The sequence below is a fragment of the Nyctibius grandis genome, chromosome 16, assembly GCF_013368605.1.
Source record: "Nyctibius grandis isolate bNycGra1 chromosome 16, bNycGra1.pri, whole genome shotgun sequence".
In the NCBI taxonomy this organism is placed as follows: Eukaryota; Metazoa; Chordata; class Aves; order Nyctibiiformes; family Nyctibiidae; genus Nyctibius; species Nyctibius grandis.
The window spans coordinates 11,133,500-11,150,292 of NC_090673.1; the positions used below are offsets into that span (position 1 = coordinate 11,133,500).

At 46.9% G+C, this 16,793-nt stretch overlaps 1 protein-coding gene across 10 annotated transcripts in view; it reads right to left on the bottom strand.

Annotated features, from left to right (window-relative positions):
• DNM1 (dynamin 1) overlaps positions 1-12,565 on the bottom strand; it is a 67,612-nt gene extending 55,047 nt beyond the window's left edge. For all 10 annotated transcript variants that reach the window (XR_011049339.1, XM_068413684.1, XM_068413679.1 and 7 more), the window contains exon 1: positions 12,249-12,565. Coding sequence is in view for 9 of the 10 variants with exons in the window: in XM_068413684.1 (XP_068269785.1) it covers positions 12,249-12,409 (161 nt within the window). In the remaining variant the exon portion in view is untranslated. The remainder of the gene's footprint in view (positions 1-12,248) is intronic.
• Between the last annotated feature and the right edge of the window lie 4,228 nt (positions 12,566-16,793).

A 16,793-nucleotide genomic window follows, 5' to 3' on the forward strand; every position in this document is an offset into this window, starting at 1 on the left:
TGTGTCCTGAATGGATGCAGCAGTAAGGATCACACATTTGTGGAAAATGCAGCTTTGACTTCAAGAATTACAATCCCAGGAGAAAGAAAAAAAGGTTGTGTTCACTCATTTAAAAAACCAAACATAACCCCAGATCTGGGTAGCAATACCAGGATTCAGGGGAAAGCAACCACAGCACTGCCTGGGTCCAGGGGCCTCCAGAGCCACAGGTGTAAGAAACATTGCACTAGCATGATGTATTCTCCACCTCAGGAGCTGTAAACCAGACCTTTCTGTCTGCCTTGCTGAATTTTCACCACCATAGCATGAAAGCAAGTTTTCCTTTTGCTCCCTCCAAAGCATATATACCTTGGCAAAAAAAATGTCATGTAGATTTTATCTCCAGAATCTCCCTGCAGCTTCTGGACAGTCTCCAAGAGGACAATATCAGGCATCAACAACACCCTAGAGCATCAAATTAGTCCAGTCCTGATGGCAGTGGTGAAGAAACACAGTTTTTTATGGCCATAAAGGTAAATCCACGACCCAGCATCTTTGCTTGTCTCTTTCTCAAGCTGCACTGGTCTGTCATAATACTGCAGTAACACTGCTCTGCTTCGGCACAAACAGATCTACTGACACATCCTGGCTTTACCATAACAGAAGGGTTGCAGCCCTGAAAAACATGACCTGTACAGCACCTGCAACTTGAGCTGGGAGAAAACAAAAGGACAAGCTGTGCACTAAAACTCTGGGACAGGAATGACTGATGGGAAAGCACAGCCACAATAACACCCTGGGATTAATGTATGCTAAGACTGATGAGCAATAGGCTGACCTTGCTATTTCCCACCACCAGCGTCCTAATCTGTCCCAGCTCTCTGGAGTCAGCCTGCAGCTGGGTCTAGACTAAAGGCTGTCCAGCAGTAAATGCTCTCCTGTGCTCAGGGATACCACTAACCTGTGCAGCAGTAACTAATATTCAAGCTATTCGTCATGTGGAGACTCTGGATAAAAAGGGGTTTATCCCCCTTTTTGCCCTTCTCTCCTTCAGAGAAGGAAACCAGGTACAATGGCAGACTCAAAGATACCAAACACTCATGGTAAGTATCATCTTAGATTTCTTGTCAAAACTCCACCACCTCTGGAGTCCTGGTATTTGCTGTAAGACCTTAGAGAAGAACAAACGTAGCTCCAGGCACACTTCATCACCGCAGTACGACATTTCCTCCACTCCCAGACAGCACTGTGTGCTAGAAAAGGAGACAGTCTCCCCAGAGCCCGAATGCCATAAAGGGTACAAACAACTGAAAGAGTTCATTGGAAAAGGCAAAATCCCTTTGATGAGGCCACTAATACAAACCCAAACAGAAGCTGTATAAGGAAAGGAGGTGGTACCTCAAGCCATGATGTGCCATTAGTGGCCAGACAGGGCTGATGGATTTATAGAATTGAATGCATGTACGCTGATAATTTATCTTGGGTCAGCGGTAACAAACAGGCAGCTCTACATACACATACACATCCACAGAATTTCTAAAGGAGTCCAAGTCTCCATGGAAAATTTTTAGGGCTTTAATTCAAAAAGCAGAGGAGGGTCAAAATTGGTGTTGCCTATTAATGGGCACTGTGAATCTACAGCAAAATTGTGGCATAGTGACCTGGACAAGCAGACCAGAGTCTTCCAGTCTTCCATTCCTTTCTCTTTTTTCCACAAATAAAGGGTTTATCTAAATTCCTCCCCCTGACATCTTCCCCCCCACCCCTTCAAACCAACACACTGATTTCTAATAACATTTGCTTTTTCCTGTCCAGGTGTCCACTTTGAATTCAACTTTGTCCAAACAGAAGATGGCAAAATATCAAGTGCTAACGCACTGCCTCACTTGTTCTTTTGCAGTAGGTATTCTTTAAATATATTTTTTTCAACAGTATATACAAATTCATTCAGGAAACGGACATCTTTCTCCAAGATGAGTTTGGGGTGCCAGGCAGTTTGCAGGCCTGGCCTAACAAACACATCTTGGACGAACAGGCATAAACAGAGAGTAATGCCTCGGAACAGGAACATCAAGTCAAAGCAGCACAGCTCGGAGGGAAGAAGTGTATTGCTGGGATCTCTGCTGAAAGCTGCACTGGTGTAGAAAAGGTGACCTGAGTTTCAGCACTGGAGCTGCAGCATCAGCTCTGCAGTGTGACACGTCATGCACCAGTCCCCGAGGGTATTCGGCATTTTGGTATGTACCAATCTCCTCCTTACCTCTAGCTATAACCCCACTGTGACAGATCTCCTCTCAAGGCCACCACTACGCTCAGGCAATTCTCAGCTATTCATAGAGGAGCTTCTATTAAAAGTAAAAGCACAATCAGCTTAAGAAACAGCCAGCAATTACTCAAGAGATCACAGCAGCCAGAAAGAGAGAAAACCTAACGTGTATTACAGTCAAGGGGCCCCATCCTGACCCAGAGCAGTGTAAGTTCAGAGTAAATCATAAGCAAGTCCATGGAGCTAAATACCAGCCTAGAAGCTGTGAGGTTTAGAGCTTTGGTTTTTACTGGCTTAATTCTGAACTGGTCATCAGGTATATTCCCCTGCTGACAGAGAACTGGTCCTGTGCTGGCAGGCAGGCAGCAAATGGGCAATTATTTTCATTATAAGCCCCTCTTTGTAGAGGTTTATAATTACTTGGACAAAGAAGAGCTCTCAGAGCTGAAACAGCCTATTTGCTGTCAGAGCCCATAGCCAGATCCTACATAACTTACTCTGTCTTCACACCTGCAAGTGTGACAGGAAGGCAAAGAGGAGAAACTGAACAAAGACTTAAAGATTTTTGCTGTTAGGTATCTCTTCTTTGTTCTAAGAAATTCAGCACAGCCTCCTCCATCACTGGATCTCCAGTCTCCAAAAAAAAAAAAAAAGCAAAAATAATAGTTTTTCCTAGTGCTCTCCAGGGTAAGTTAGCTCTGCTGTAGAAATGCTTGCAGATGTTGAGAACCGACTACTCAGCATCTCTGTAGACTTCTGCCTATTGATGCTTTGAGAAAGGGTCTAAATGCAGCTGAAAAACTACTCTGAAATATGGCTGCAGTCTGTGCTCAGCTTTTATACAGCATTACAGCAACATTGCCTGGCTCTTCAGCCAAAATCCACAGCAGTTCAGTTTAATATCAGCTATGTCCTCTCTCAGGCATCCCATATCCTACACTGGCCACTCTTACGTCAGACCATCTCAGCCACAAAATGACAGTCCTACACAGTCAGACAGGATCCCAGCAATTCTCATGTGGTAGCGTTAACTCTTCACCCTTCAACACAGCTGCAACGATGCAACCTAAAGCCATAAGAAACAGGAAAGGGAGTGTTAAGTGGAACTGCTGAGGCAATAAATTATTTAAATAGTATTTTCACTCCAAGAGGCTCAAGTTCAATTCCTATTTCAGTGGGAGTTTATTCCAAACCTCATTTTGTATAATTTATTGTTCATTGTGACTGCAACATGAGTATTTTAGCAGAGCTTATAGTTTTGGGACTAAGCCCTGATTTTTATGAAGGGAAGAGTTGACAATGTAGGTCTGACAGGAGTTTGGAGATTCTTCATATTTGTCTCCAGGAGCACTTAGGGAAACAGCATCTTTTAAAGAAAAAGTACCCCCAAACATCCATGTTCGAAACTGACGTTTTCAATACAAAAACTACACTGCTCTTCTGTTAGCTTAATTGCTATGTTCAGGGCTCTAAGAAAAGCTACACAAGTCACAAGACTTGCAGAAAAGTGGCAGAAGTTGGCAAGTTTGCTTCCAGTCAGCAAGATACAGCTTGAGGAGCTTGCATAACATCTGCTCCCAAGATGCTTCCAAAAGTACGTTCTGCAGAACTGCAAGAAGCTACTGACCAGGGACTGAAACACCATCTCACTTCCATTTGGTCACAGATGGGTCTGCCAAAGCTCTGAGCATCTAACGTGGCAGAACAATCAGAGACACTGTTAGATTTCAGACTCAGGGCTCATTCTTCTCTACTGTGTCTTGAAGAAAAGAAAAGCAGTTACCTCTTATAGTCAGCGCTAGCCTAGGAGCTGTGACAAGCTTGAAGGTCACGCAGGAAGCAAGCGTCAGCAACTTAATTGTCCTGTCTGCCCATCTATATAAGGCAGATTAAGAAAATTACTGAGCCACTTTATAGTCAATTGTTTAAGTATTCACTAATAGGACTTTGAAAACAAAAAGCTGAACGTAAGTACAAAGTATCAACGAGTCACCTGGAATAACTGTTTAAATATCTAACATCAAATTGTGCTCTCAGTTGTCACAATGTTTCGATGCATACTGTTGCCTGCTCCTCAGTAAACACTGAAATGTTGTCTCAGGCCTCTCTTGATAGCCCCTCCAATATTTATAGTAGTTAGTCCTGAGCAAGACATTCCATTCTCATGGCTAAACTCCATCAAGTCACTCAAAAATAAACATAATGCATGCTTTAGAAGGACCACAGATAAATGTAAATAAAGAAAAATAGTTTTTCGGAGCTTTTCAGAACCAGTGCTGCTTGCGGTCTGACCACCTCCAGGGCTGATGAGACCATCTGAGTGTTTAAAGTCACTAGGGACAAAACCCTGGGCTCATTCCTCTATAGAGCTGCGCTACCCAACCCTGCTCTGAAAGGCTATGCTCAAAAATTTAAGGGCTACCAGCTACCATCTCCCAATGCTTTCTGAGAGCACCCTGACTCCTCAAATCCAGTATCTGATCTATGGCAGCAGAGCAGACCTAAGTAACCAGCAACATCAGGCAAACAAGACTGCATGAACAGCTGAAGCTCTCAGCCCACCACTTCTGGAGAGAAGACAGGTCTTTCAAAGGGCTCAGGCAGACATCAGGGTACCACCCTCGCAGAGTTTTAAATTATTGTTAGGAAAAATAGTTTCCTACTTTATGGTTAACCTTTTCTAGCATTATTTCAAGTGTCCATTATGATATACACCTACATAACATGACAGAGAGCAACAGCCTCTCCTTCCTACAGGCAGAGAAAAAGGTGCAAAAAAAATTAGCCATACAAGAATTTTGTTTCAGAGCAGAGAACAGAACTCTATCTCAAGGCTGAACATGCCCATCTGCCCGTTATCAGAGACAACACTCACAGAATCACAGAATGTTAGGGATTGGAAAGGACCTCGAAAGACCTCTACCTTGAGCTTTTACTCTCTATCAGGATGTGCAAAACCAGGTTTGAGATCAGGAAAAGTTCAAGTGGAATGACAAACTGTCCCACTAGTGAGGTTTTCCCACTGTGCATCACTAGATCTCTTTTTTTTCAGACCAGATTTAGTTTTAGCTCTCCTCCCAACCAGCAGTACTGACTCATGGTTACAGATTTGTGAGTCCAAGATGGAAAGTATTACACCCAAAGTTTCTTGGGTGTTTTTTTTTAGTGGCATATCAAGGAAGTAGGTTTACCCTGCATATTACCAGTAAATTTTCTTTCACAGATGCCACCTCAAAACCCAGTTTTACATTGGGCACATAGGCTGAACACCATACGCTTCTAGACGACTGCTTGCCATTCCTTCAGCAAATCTTCTGGGTTTGCCACTCAAATGCACTGCCTGAAACAAAAAATCTGAGTATTGGCTCACACGAGTTTGCTCCTGTCTAATAAATTCGCTGCTCAAGGCATCATAGTAAATTCCACCCCAGTAGCTAGAACACAGTGAGAACTGTTTTCTTGATTAACTTGTGCTAAGTTTCAACTTCTTCCATTTCTGCTCAAAAAGGTTCATCTTAAAGATGTTAAGAAATCCTCATCAGAAGAATTTTTACTCACATTTGTAGACAGGCTCAAACTTGAAGTTAAGTACAAAGTAGGGACATTCAGTAATTCACCAGATCAGGAAGGGGATTAGCTTCCTGCCTTAGAATAACATTTTCAGAAGCTGCCTCAGATAGGAGGTGCTGCAGACAGACTCCCACACCTTCTATTTAAGTCTAGCGGAGTTCTGCCTGCTCAGAGCATCTGGAGAAGTCAGGTTCAAGGACCTGGCATCCCCAGCTAGGTATTGAACTATGGCTTGTGAAAACAATCAGTAGCCTTGAAAAACAGAAGTTTGTCTTTGCTTTGCCTTTTTTTTTTTTGACTGTGTGAAAAGTTATAAGCACGTGGAGTTTTGAAAAACAGAGCTGATCGTTTTAGCGTAGGGGAATGCTTTTGGGAACTTCTGACTTCTTTCCCCCACGGGTTTTGCAGACTCTTTACAGCCCTGTATCACAGCATACTGTTGACAGAGCAAACACACAACAACCCCACAACACTCACCTATCTCAAGTACGGACTAATCGAAGCTCAGGATGCTCTAAGATTCCCAGCATGAGGATTATCATGGCAACAAGGAAGAGTCCACACTAGCAAAGAAGGCATCCTCCTGATCTGCCAGCTCTCAGGTGAGGAATCCCAGCAACGACAAGGCAACCTGTCATTTTCACACACCAGTAGGTCCAGGCAAGCCCCAACTTGCACAATACTGAGCATCAGCCCCCAAACTGGAGCTACAGCTGGCTTCCTTTCCCTGGGTAAATTCTGACATGACCCGAGACATGCCACAAGGATCTCTTTGCCTAGCAAATATCAGGCTAGTGAGCAGTTAGCAGAAGTATGAGATCATCACTCAAGAGTTATGCTGAAGAATACAGACAGCAAGATCTGCAGAGAATATCTAATTGCTGAAGGAAGTAGAAAAGATATTAGACTTATATTTATTTGAGCCAAGCCCTATAATATTAAAGCAAGTAGTCAGAGGACAACTACAGGCAGATACTGTTGCTGCACCTACAAACACTGAGATTCATTCTTTTCCCCCCACTCACAGCCATCCATGTTATGCTATGTTTTAACTTAATTATGTATCTCCTCCTAGCGTTCCTCCTCCCACAAGTGTCTGCTCAGAGCTGTACAGATTTCTCTTAAATTAAATTATCTTGTGGTCTGCTGTAACACATTATCCATGTTCCCCAGTGCTCCATATTTTCTTCCTTCCCCAGTTAATCAGAGATGAAAATAGGTATTTTCTCCACTGAAGACCAATTATGAAGGACTATTATTCGACCATGATTTATTTCTCTAAGCAGCAGAATCCTACTCCTGGCTCTTGCACCATCCTCTGCAACCTTAAATAAGACACTTCCCAAGCAATGCCTATGTCTTTAACCTGCAAATACACAACAGCATTTGGTCAGCTCACAGATGCGTTTATCACACAACAATTAAGGATTCGCGACTTGCAATTACTCTCTCTGCCAGCACTCTGGGCATGTAAATGTATCTCAAAGCAGAACAAACAAAAAAAAAGAAGAATCATATTTAAGGACCCCTTTTGTGGCTAGAGCAGAGCACGTTAGTGAGTGTATCTTGTTTAAATTTAAATCTGCTGCTGAAGTACTGCATTGATGCTCAGCATTACACAGTACAGCAGACATCTGCAGCCTATACGTAATGTAGCTATGATTTTTAGAAGATTTAAACCCTCAGTTCTCTTCATAGCACTCAGGCTCACAGAGCATGTACTACAGCAGAAGCCTGAGCAACTTAAAAGCACAAACATCATTGACAAAACAGTTTTGCTGCAGTATCTGAACAGGCCAAGGATCTGCATCTCTGTATGCATCCCTATAGGATCTTTCACTTCCATAGTTGCTAAATACTGCTGTTGGCCTCTGAAGGTTATTTTGCTGGACAAACTTCCCATAACAAAGTGTGTTACCAAAGACGGCATTCCCTTCTTCATACCTTGGGGTGTAAGTATTTGTCTCTAAATGGCTGGGGAAGGTTGAGACATGAAGATATTAAGTTGCTCCTCGAAGTTATACCTGAAGCCAAACTATATCCTGTGGCTTCAAGATCTAGCTTTGCATTTCCAGTATGTGACACTGCAAGGCAAACACACAGCTGCAGCACGTGCTGCCTGGCCCTTGCCTGGTTTTGTCAAGGCAATTACTGTAGCACAAGTACCAAGCTTAATAGGTACTTGTCCTTACCACTGCCCCAGGCATTGCAATGCTGCATTTTCCCTACTCTTTTACCCATGCTGAAATTTCAGTTTGCTAGGAGAGGCAAGCTGAGCCCAACACAGCTGAGTTTAGGTCCATGCCTGCCTCCAATTTCCTTCCAGGCAACATACAAACATCAGCTAATTCAGTATATGCCGTCAGAGCCTGGTGAGAGACTGCTAAGTGCCCCTCTTTGGTTTGGGACATAACAGCTCTCAAGAGGATGCTTTTGGGGTAATGCTCAGGCCTGGGGTCAAGGAAAGCCTGATAGACTTCCTACAACTTTGGCACTGCTTAGCTCCCTTGACCATAAACGAGAGAGTTTCACCTTCACAGAATCACCTTCATTCAAGTCCTTCCACCTACGGTTCTCAGTCGTTGCCTCCTCAGAAGCCCCCTTAAACCATCCGTTCAGGAGTCAGAGTTGCCTTGTTTTCTCCATGAAGAACAACGCAGCTGTCCTAGCAGGGCTGAGCAGCACGCTGCCTTGGATCAGACAAGAACACAAGGCACAGACATTTATGCAGCCATCTGAACACAGCCCAGTGCTTTTGGTTTTTCCTCACTGTAAAGCAGAGACAACAGTAATACTCCCACAAATGCAAAAATTTGTGTAACAGTGCTCTGAGACCTCAGGATTTAAAACAAACACACTTATATTTGTTATTTTCACATGGCAAAATAAGAGTGGCATAAACATGGATGATTTTACAAATAGCTTTGTGGGCTGACTTGTACAACCCCCCGTCTTGGTCCTCTGGGCTCTCTCAAGTCAAATTAGCACATACCACATGCTTTGTTCTTTTTATCAGACCAATTTTGCTGGTACTGGTGCCTGCTCTAAAAGCTTGTGACTTAAGGAAGGTGGCAGCAGGGAAGTAACACCACCATAAGAATGGACTAAATGACCCCTGAGGTCCCTTCCAGCCTGAGTTATCCTACAAGCCTGCAACCACACCAACAGGAAAAGCCTGGAGCTGACCCAATTAACCTTCCTTCCAGTTCTGGGGCCCAGGATAAGCCAGTCTACGGAGAGATGTGTCACCTGTCTGGCTTGCTTCTACATGGCTCGTCTCATCTCTTTAGTGATTTTTTAACACCATCAGCTGGCATCCTAGTCACCATGCTGAGTCTCCGGCAGCAAAAGCACACATAGCAGCCACACTGACATCTGGTATTATAAATACAGGCCCTGCACTGTTGGATAATCTGTTAACAGCAGAGTAAGTGACACTGGAAGAGTAATTAGCAGCAACTAGTAAGCCACCGCATTCAGGAGGAAAAAAATAATATTTGTTTTGTAAGACATACAACTAAACACTGATCACAGTCAGCATCGCTCCTCTGTGCTTCGAGGTTTCCAGCATCCGTGGGATTCGGTGCTACTGCAAGGTGCCAGCAGCAGCCCGAGAGTGAGGTCCTGCATAGCCACAGGCCAGGTCTGGCAGTGGGGGCAAGCGTGTCACCCTGCTACGTGAACATGCCTCGATGACATTTTGAAAGGAGCCTCGCAGGTACCGAGTGGGGAAACGAGCCCTGGCAGGGCCTCCAGCCCCTCCTCTGAATTGTCCCCATCAAGCACACCAGTCAGTACCAACTGCATCAGCATTTGTTCTTGCACAAATTTCCATCCACTCAGAGAGAAACTCATCAGCACTCACATTCACTGTGCAGCAAGCAGCTGCCGAGCAATAGCTCCACCACCATCCTGGTATCAAGCTGGAGCGGTGACATATGTCATGTCCACACTACAGCAATAATTGTATTTGTACACAGTAGGTCCACACACAATTTCTTCTTATGCCTATTCAGCCAAGAAAACAGCCCCTATCACAATTACATTGAGGAGCCATGCTTATTCGGGATGCTATTTCCATAGCTTCTTATCATGGTTTTCAATACCCACACAAAAAGAAGAGACTATACGTTACAGCAGGGCCCCAACATTATTTTAACTGGATTGGGGTTTGCAGCATATACACATAGATTCTATGGTAAAATGTCTCATGTTACCAGTCTCTAAACCAGTCAGCACTCAAGGGTATCAAATGGAGAAAGACCTCTTCCCTTTGACATATTTTCCATTTCCACTCCAATTATTTCCTCTAAATGCTTTTCTACAGACAGGTCTCTCAGCTTCTGCTCAGGGGACCCTTCATTATTTCATTTTCTAAAAGCCACGGCACTATAACTTGCTGCTAGAGAGACAAGTGATGGGACACAGTGAGGTCACAAGTTCTCCTGGGACCATGGGCCATCAGAAAGAGACAGAAAACAATTTAATTCATTTGCTCTCAACCAGGCAGATAAAATCCCCAGTTCTCAATTGGCACCAGTGGAGACACACCAAGGATTAATACATCCCCTTCTGTTTGCTCAGTCTAAAAGGCAGCATACCCCGATACACCGACTGTCCCTTGACAAACCCTCCTCTGGCCCGACAGCCATCCATTATATATTACACCACTGCAGCACTGACTGCACAGATCCTCTGAAAAGGATTTACGAGGTTAGGCTGTCAGTACTTCGAAAGCATGAAAACAGCAGAGCCAACAGGTGAACCTGTTTTGCTCACATACTTCAGGAGACCCATCTTCCCCTTCTTAGAAAGCTACAGCACAGCAAGTTTTTCACTTTGGTGGTAGGAGTCATTATCTTCTTTTGTGTCTACAGACAAACAAGTGGATCCTGGTCTACGACCTGAGGCTCAGTAAAGTGTGTTCCTTCAATGTCCTTCCCTTGGCACGATTCCCAGCATCCCTGGGCAATACTGCATGGAGTGTTGGAAGTCATCTAGGAAGGATCCCAAACTCTTTGCATGTGTATCTATAGCAAAGAAGAAAATAATCTTATTCCAGCTACGTTTTCTTTGCACCAAATGCAATCCCTGTGCCTTCTTCCTAGTATACACAGCACACCCCGCACTCGCTGCTCAAGGCTACCCTTGCACAAGTCCAGAATTTGGGGCTATTTGCAGCCAAACAAGCAATTCATACCCACTGCAGAGCCCTCCAACAGTAGAAAAGCTTTAGAAGCCATCCGGCAGCAAACAGCTTAAAAGAAGAAGTGGGGGTGGGGGAACAACATCCAATAGATGTCACAAATGCAGTTTGCTGAGAGAGAAAAACCCACGCAAGCATCTGACCAGGTACCACTGCAGTCACTGCTTTTAAGACAAGCGACCAGCAACTTTCATGCCCCTCAGAGCATAGAAAAATACCTTGATAACTAAAACCTGTATACCACTGAATGCAATTAATTAACAAGGCTAGAAACAAGCTGAGGAACAACCCCCCTCCCCAGGTGTTGTGTGTCTGCGCTGGAGCAGATAACCGGGCAGCGCGGTCTGCAGTTTACTCAAGTTGCAGATGATGAATGCGAAGGTCACATGAAGGGAAGGCAGCAGTGTATCGCCTGTCACAAAATGGTAGCACCCGGGGATTTGAGCATATAGGAGGGAGAGAACCCCGTCCTTCCTATAGCCTCCCCGCAGCTCCTGACATGGCATCCGCTATGGAGGACAGGCGGCAGGGCTGGGGGAGGGCGACGGAGCAGATTAAACTTGAACACACACACGCACCCCCCCATCAGCGACAACATCCATCTCCCGGAGCCCCACGGAGGGGGCACCCCGGCCCGGCGGCTCCGCACCGAGGAGGGGCAGGGGCTGGTCCCCGCTGACATTTCAGCCCCCCCTCGTTATGTAACAGCCGCGGCGCACCCCCGGGGGGGCTCCCACCGGCCCCGAAGGTGCTGCAAAGGCGGGGACCCCGCTGCGGGGAGGCGAGGAGACCTCCTGCGCCCGCCCCTGCACCGCAGCGCCCGGGCGTCCTGCAGCGCTGCCCCGTTACTGCGCTGCCCGTGCGCTGCACATGCACCCCGCAGCCCTGCTGCTGAGCCGCGCTGCCCCCGCACCGCGCTGCCCGTGCACCGCGCTGCCCCTGCAGCCAGCCACCGTGCCCCGGCACCGCGCTGCCCCCGCATCCAGCTGCTGTGCCCCGGCACCGCGCTGCCCGTGCACCGCGGGGCCCCCGCATCCAGCCGCCGTGCCCCGGCACCGCGCTGCCCCTGCATGCAGCGGCTCCGTCCGTGCCCCGCACTGTCCGCGCACCCGGCAGCTCAGCCTGGGCACCGCACTGCCCCCGCACCGCGCTGCCCGTGCATGCCGCAGCTCTGCCCGTGCCCCCCGCAGCCCTGCCCGCGGCGGGGCTCCCCAGGGACCCCCTTACCGCCCGACGAAATTCTCCAGCACGGAGCTCTTGCCGGCGCTCTGCCCCCCCACCACGGCGATCTGCGGCAGGTCGAGGTTGGCGTTCTGCCCGATGGCGGCGAAGGCGTCCTGCAGCCGGTTGACCAGCGGGATGAGATCCTCCATCCCGCGGTTCCCCATGGCTGCGGCGCGGCACCGGCTCCTCACACAGCCGAGCTCACGCTACCCCTTTCCGCGCCCTCACCGGCGGGTACTCGGCTGCCGCCGCCCCGGCCAGTGGGCACAGGCGTGGGCACAGACACCGGCACCAGCCCGCCCCGGTCGCCGCCGCCCGGGCTCCGCTCGCCTCAGCCCGCCCCGCCGCGCCTGCAGGCAGCCGCGCGCCGCCGCCAGGGGGCCTCACGGGCGCCGGAGCCGCGCTGCATCCTGGGAGCTGTAGTCCGGGCGGGCCGCGAGGGGACCCGCTGGGGGCGGGGGGGCCTGTGACACCCCCTGCCCGAGGCCAGGCATGGCGCCAGGGTTTGCGCCCAGGGGCGCTGGGAACGGGCCGGCTCGGTCCCCCAAAGCAGAGCAGCACAGGCTGTCCCCAGGCCTCGGGGGCTGCGTGGTGCCGTGGCCGGTGTGCGGCAGGCTGACACACCGGTGTGGCCCCGCGGGTGTCCGTGTGCGGCCCAGCCAGCCGGTGTGCCCGCCCGGTCCAGTCGCTGCACCTGCCCGTGAGCCTCTACAGCTCGGGCACTGTCCCTGTAGGGTTCAGTCACTATATCCACTGAAACGGTTGGGGCCCCAAGAACAAGGAGGATGTTGTAAATACCTTAAGACACTCCACTAGCCTCCTTATATCAGTAAACAAAGGGGAGCTTTTGTAATTTAGATGGCTACATCTCACTGCGGACAATTGGGCCTTGAGAAGATAGTTTTAATTAAGATGGCTGTATTTCACTTCAGAGAACTGGGCCTTGGGAAAGCAGAGGCACAGAAAACTAAAGATAAGGGAGTTGCAACAGCTGCCCCGAAGGACACGGCCTACATGGCCTACGTGATCCCCCGTGAGTGTGAGCAGAAGCAGGGGTCAGTCAGTGAACACAGTGAGGAAGACTACCGGCCTTCATCTGAAGACCCCCGATGACCACCAGGGAAGATGACTGCACATGCGGAGCAGACATTTGCATATCTCATGGTTATGTAAATGAGTTCTCAGAAATCCTATGACTATGTATAACTTTATGGTATATATTCTCTGAAAATTTGCCAAACCAGTGGAGCACTCATGGTGGATAATCCCCAGTGCTGCCCAGCACAGCTGCACTGGGCAGCAATAAAGAATGCCTGCTTAATAACACTCTGGTGTTACTGAGTTTTCTTTTGGACTCTTTACCCAGCCGCACCGAGCTTCTCACTTCAGTGAGGAAAGTTAGAAAGCAAGCAGGTTTGGAGATTTCTGATTTTTGTATCACCACACAGTGCAGTCAACGTACAGGTATGATCTAGTCAATGTACCCATACAGTCTGGTTACTACACCCGCACAGTTTGGTCTTTACACCCGTACAGTTCAGTCAATACACCTGTGCAGTTTGGTCACAGTACCTGTGAAGTTGGTTGACACACCCACATGGGAGGGCTTTGTGCCAGGACAGCACTTGTGGAATTGCCAGAATACATGAAATGCTTGATATGATTGAACTGGAGGCTTGCAGAAACACAACTGCGCTTCTGCTGCTTCATTTTCATTCAAACATGGATGAAAAATGCATCAATTTCTGTTTACAGCTGCAAAACAGTAGCTGTTGTTGTTGTTGCTATGTTTGTTTTACAGAAACAAACGTTTCATTTTATGTACTTAGATTTTGTTTTTAAAAATCACCTGTCTACAATAAAGAGGAAACTTTGATTTTAGGTTTTTAAAAGGGCTGGGTTTTTAATAAGAATGTAATGTGAGGCCATGTTTGATTTGAAAGTACAGCAGTGAAAACAAGTGTTGAGAAAAGAAGGCGATGGCTAGCGGTGACTCAGGAGGATGGAGAACGCTGCATTTCAAACACCTCTCAGTTCTTGCTACCCAGTACTCTTGTTCACAGCTCAGAGAGAGCTGGGGGTGGTGGGGGAAAGAAGTGAAAAAAAAACAGCAACAGATTTTGAGCTGTATGTCTTGTTTTAAACAGCAACTTTTTTGTTTTAATTATTCTAAGGGAGATTTCACAGATGCCCATTAAATGTAATCCATGCAAAAATACCTGCCTGGGTGTACAGAGAAACTGGAACAACCACCCTGAAGGGTGAATTTGCCTCACTGTGTCAGTGAAGATGCCCAAGGAAAATACTCTGAAAACGTCAACAGTGTGCAGGTAAGAACACTGAAGAAGGGGAAAGGAGCTGCTCCATCTGTATAGGTAACACCATTGCAGGGTATATGTGGGTTGATTTGGGGGCTGTCACTGCTATTTTTATCTTCTCAGCAAATTGCCCAGCAAATCTCAAGAAACAAGCTTAAGAAACTCAAGATAGACTGTGGACAAAAGTCTTTAAGCATCTGTACAGCCATTCTGATAGTTCATGTTGAAGGAACCTGGAGAAAAACCATTATTTTTTCCCTCAGAAGTTGATAGCTGCTCCTTGTTAGAGGTCACCACAAAAAGAACAGTGAAGAATACCAAAGACTTAAAGAAGGATGTCACCTTCCTCCCTGGATCAGAACTGATGCTCAGGGAACTTCTGACCATTAAGATCTTTGAAGCTTTATTTGAGGAGACATAAGAAAAAAATGTCCTGTTCCCAAAGGTTGCTGTAACCTGAAGTTCACCCACACAGCTCTAATTTCAATAAAGATTGCCCAGCTACAATCATCTCACATAATTTAACAGCTGTACTAATAAGCCTTAATGGCCACAACCAGCCTCACCTGGGACTTCTCCCCACATCTGTGGGCCAGGAGCTCTATTTAAGCTCAGCCCAGGGCCATCCGTTCCTGATGAATTATAGAGAAGTGCTAGTCTGGCTTAGCTGCAGCTCTATGTGCCTATGGGGTCTTTGATTTTGACTTCAGTTTGTAGGCTGACTCTTTAGTTCTGTCTCATTGCTATAGATGTGCCTAGGCCTGTTCTTAATCCCAGCTTGCAGGTTGGTATCTCTGCTTGACCTTGGCCCTGCCTCATTGCCACACTGTTGCCTTGAGATCTGGACTTCTTGTTGGACCTAGCTGTTATCTTTGGTCAGTCCTGCTTGCCTGCCTTGGGTGCTGTGGGGTTGGGCCCTGGATGGTAATAACCATACTAGCCATGGGATTTACCTCTTAGCTCCTGCCTCCTCTTCCCCTGGGGAGTAGCCCTGCTCTGGCTGTTCCCTGACAACAGCATTAGCTGCTTAGCTGGCACATAAAGTGACTTGACTTTGCTCCCCTTCTTGTCTCCCTACCCCACTCCATGAATCCACACCTGCCTTTAATACTCCCCCAAAAGCAACTATATTTCATTGTGGCTATCAACATCTTTCTAACAATAGAAACATCAACCTGCAAGTATTGTATTCCACTCCTTGCTTAGCACTCTAAGCAGGTGTTTTGTTCTGGGTGAGCCCCCTTCAGTCCAGAAACAATCATTCAGGTTTATACCACTTTCTGGAAAAGCTAAAATTAAATTAATACATTTACTTTGTGAAAGAATATTGAAAGTACAGGATGTCAACAGCTGATATTCAAGGTTTGTATTGCCAGTTGAGGAGCTGGTACAGCAGAGAGGCTCAAGCACAATTTCTTTGCAGGTATTCTTTCACATGTTCTCTGGTTTTATTTCTCTGTGGAACTGGTACTTAGCTCTGGAGAAATGTGGTCTCTGGTCTAACTTACTGTGGTCTCAAAGGGTGAAAGTACACTGGAGGCCCAGGAGGGAGCTAATAGGGAGCTCTCCAGGTAGACAAGGAAGGGGTGTGGTAAAAATCTGTGGAAACATTGGCAAATTTTACACAGATTTCTTAGCAGATCAATATTAGTGTACAACTGTAAGATGCTCCTGCTCCCCCTGTTTTGCAGAGATGCTTGTAAGCGAATGAGACCACAGTGTACACCTGCAGTGCTACCCCTACGAGAACTCATTAATATCGTGCAGTCTATCTAAACCCTTCTGCAGCAAGCGTAATCACGCGGCCCAGAGACACAAACTCAAGCATCAGAGACACTGAGGCTCAGTTTTTAAGCAGCTTTAGAAACCCACAGCTCCTGTGGATGAAAGAGAGCTGCAGGCACTCAGAATCACTCCCAAAGCCTTCCATTTTCTCTCCTGCAAGCAACTGAGTTGCAAGGATGTTAGCAGCACACAGGCCATTGCTTCTCTAATACCGCCCACCCGTGACTTACGCAGCAACATGTAGCAGTTATAGGAGGAAAAACAACTGTGATCATCCTCCGTGGGAAATACTGAAAAACTGCAATGTCTGTGAAATAAAAAGGAATTTTATAATGGCAGCTGACAGGAAAAATCTATTTCTTTCTACCTTGGTAGAAAAACTTAAGATGTGAGCAGCGAAAAACAACGAGGATGAGAGATTATTCCCCCCTCCCAGATGCTATAA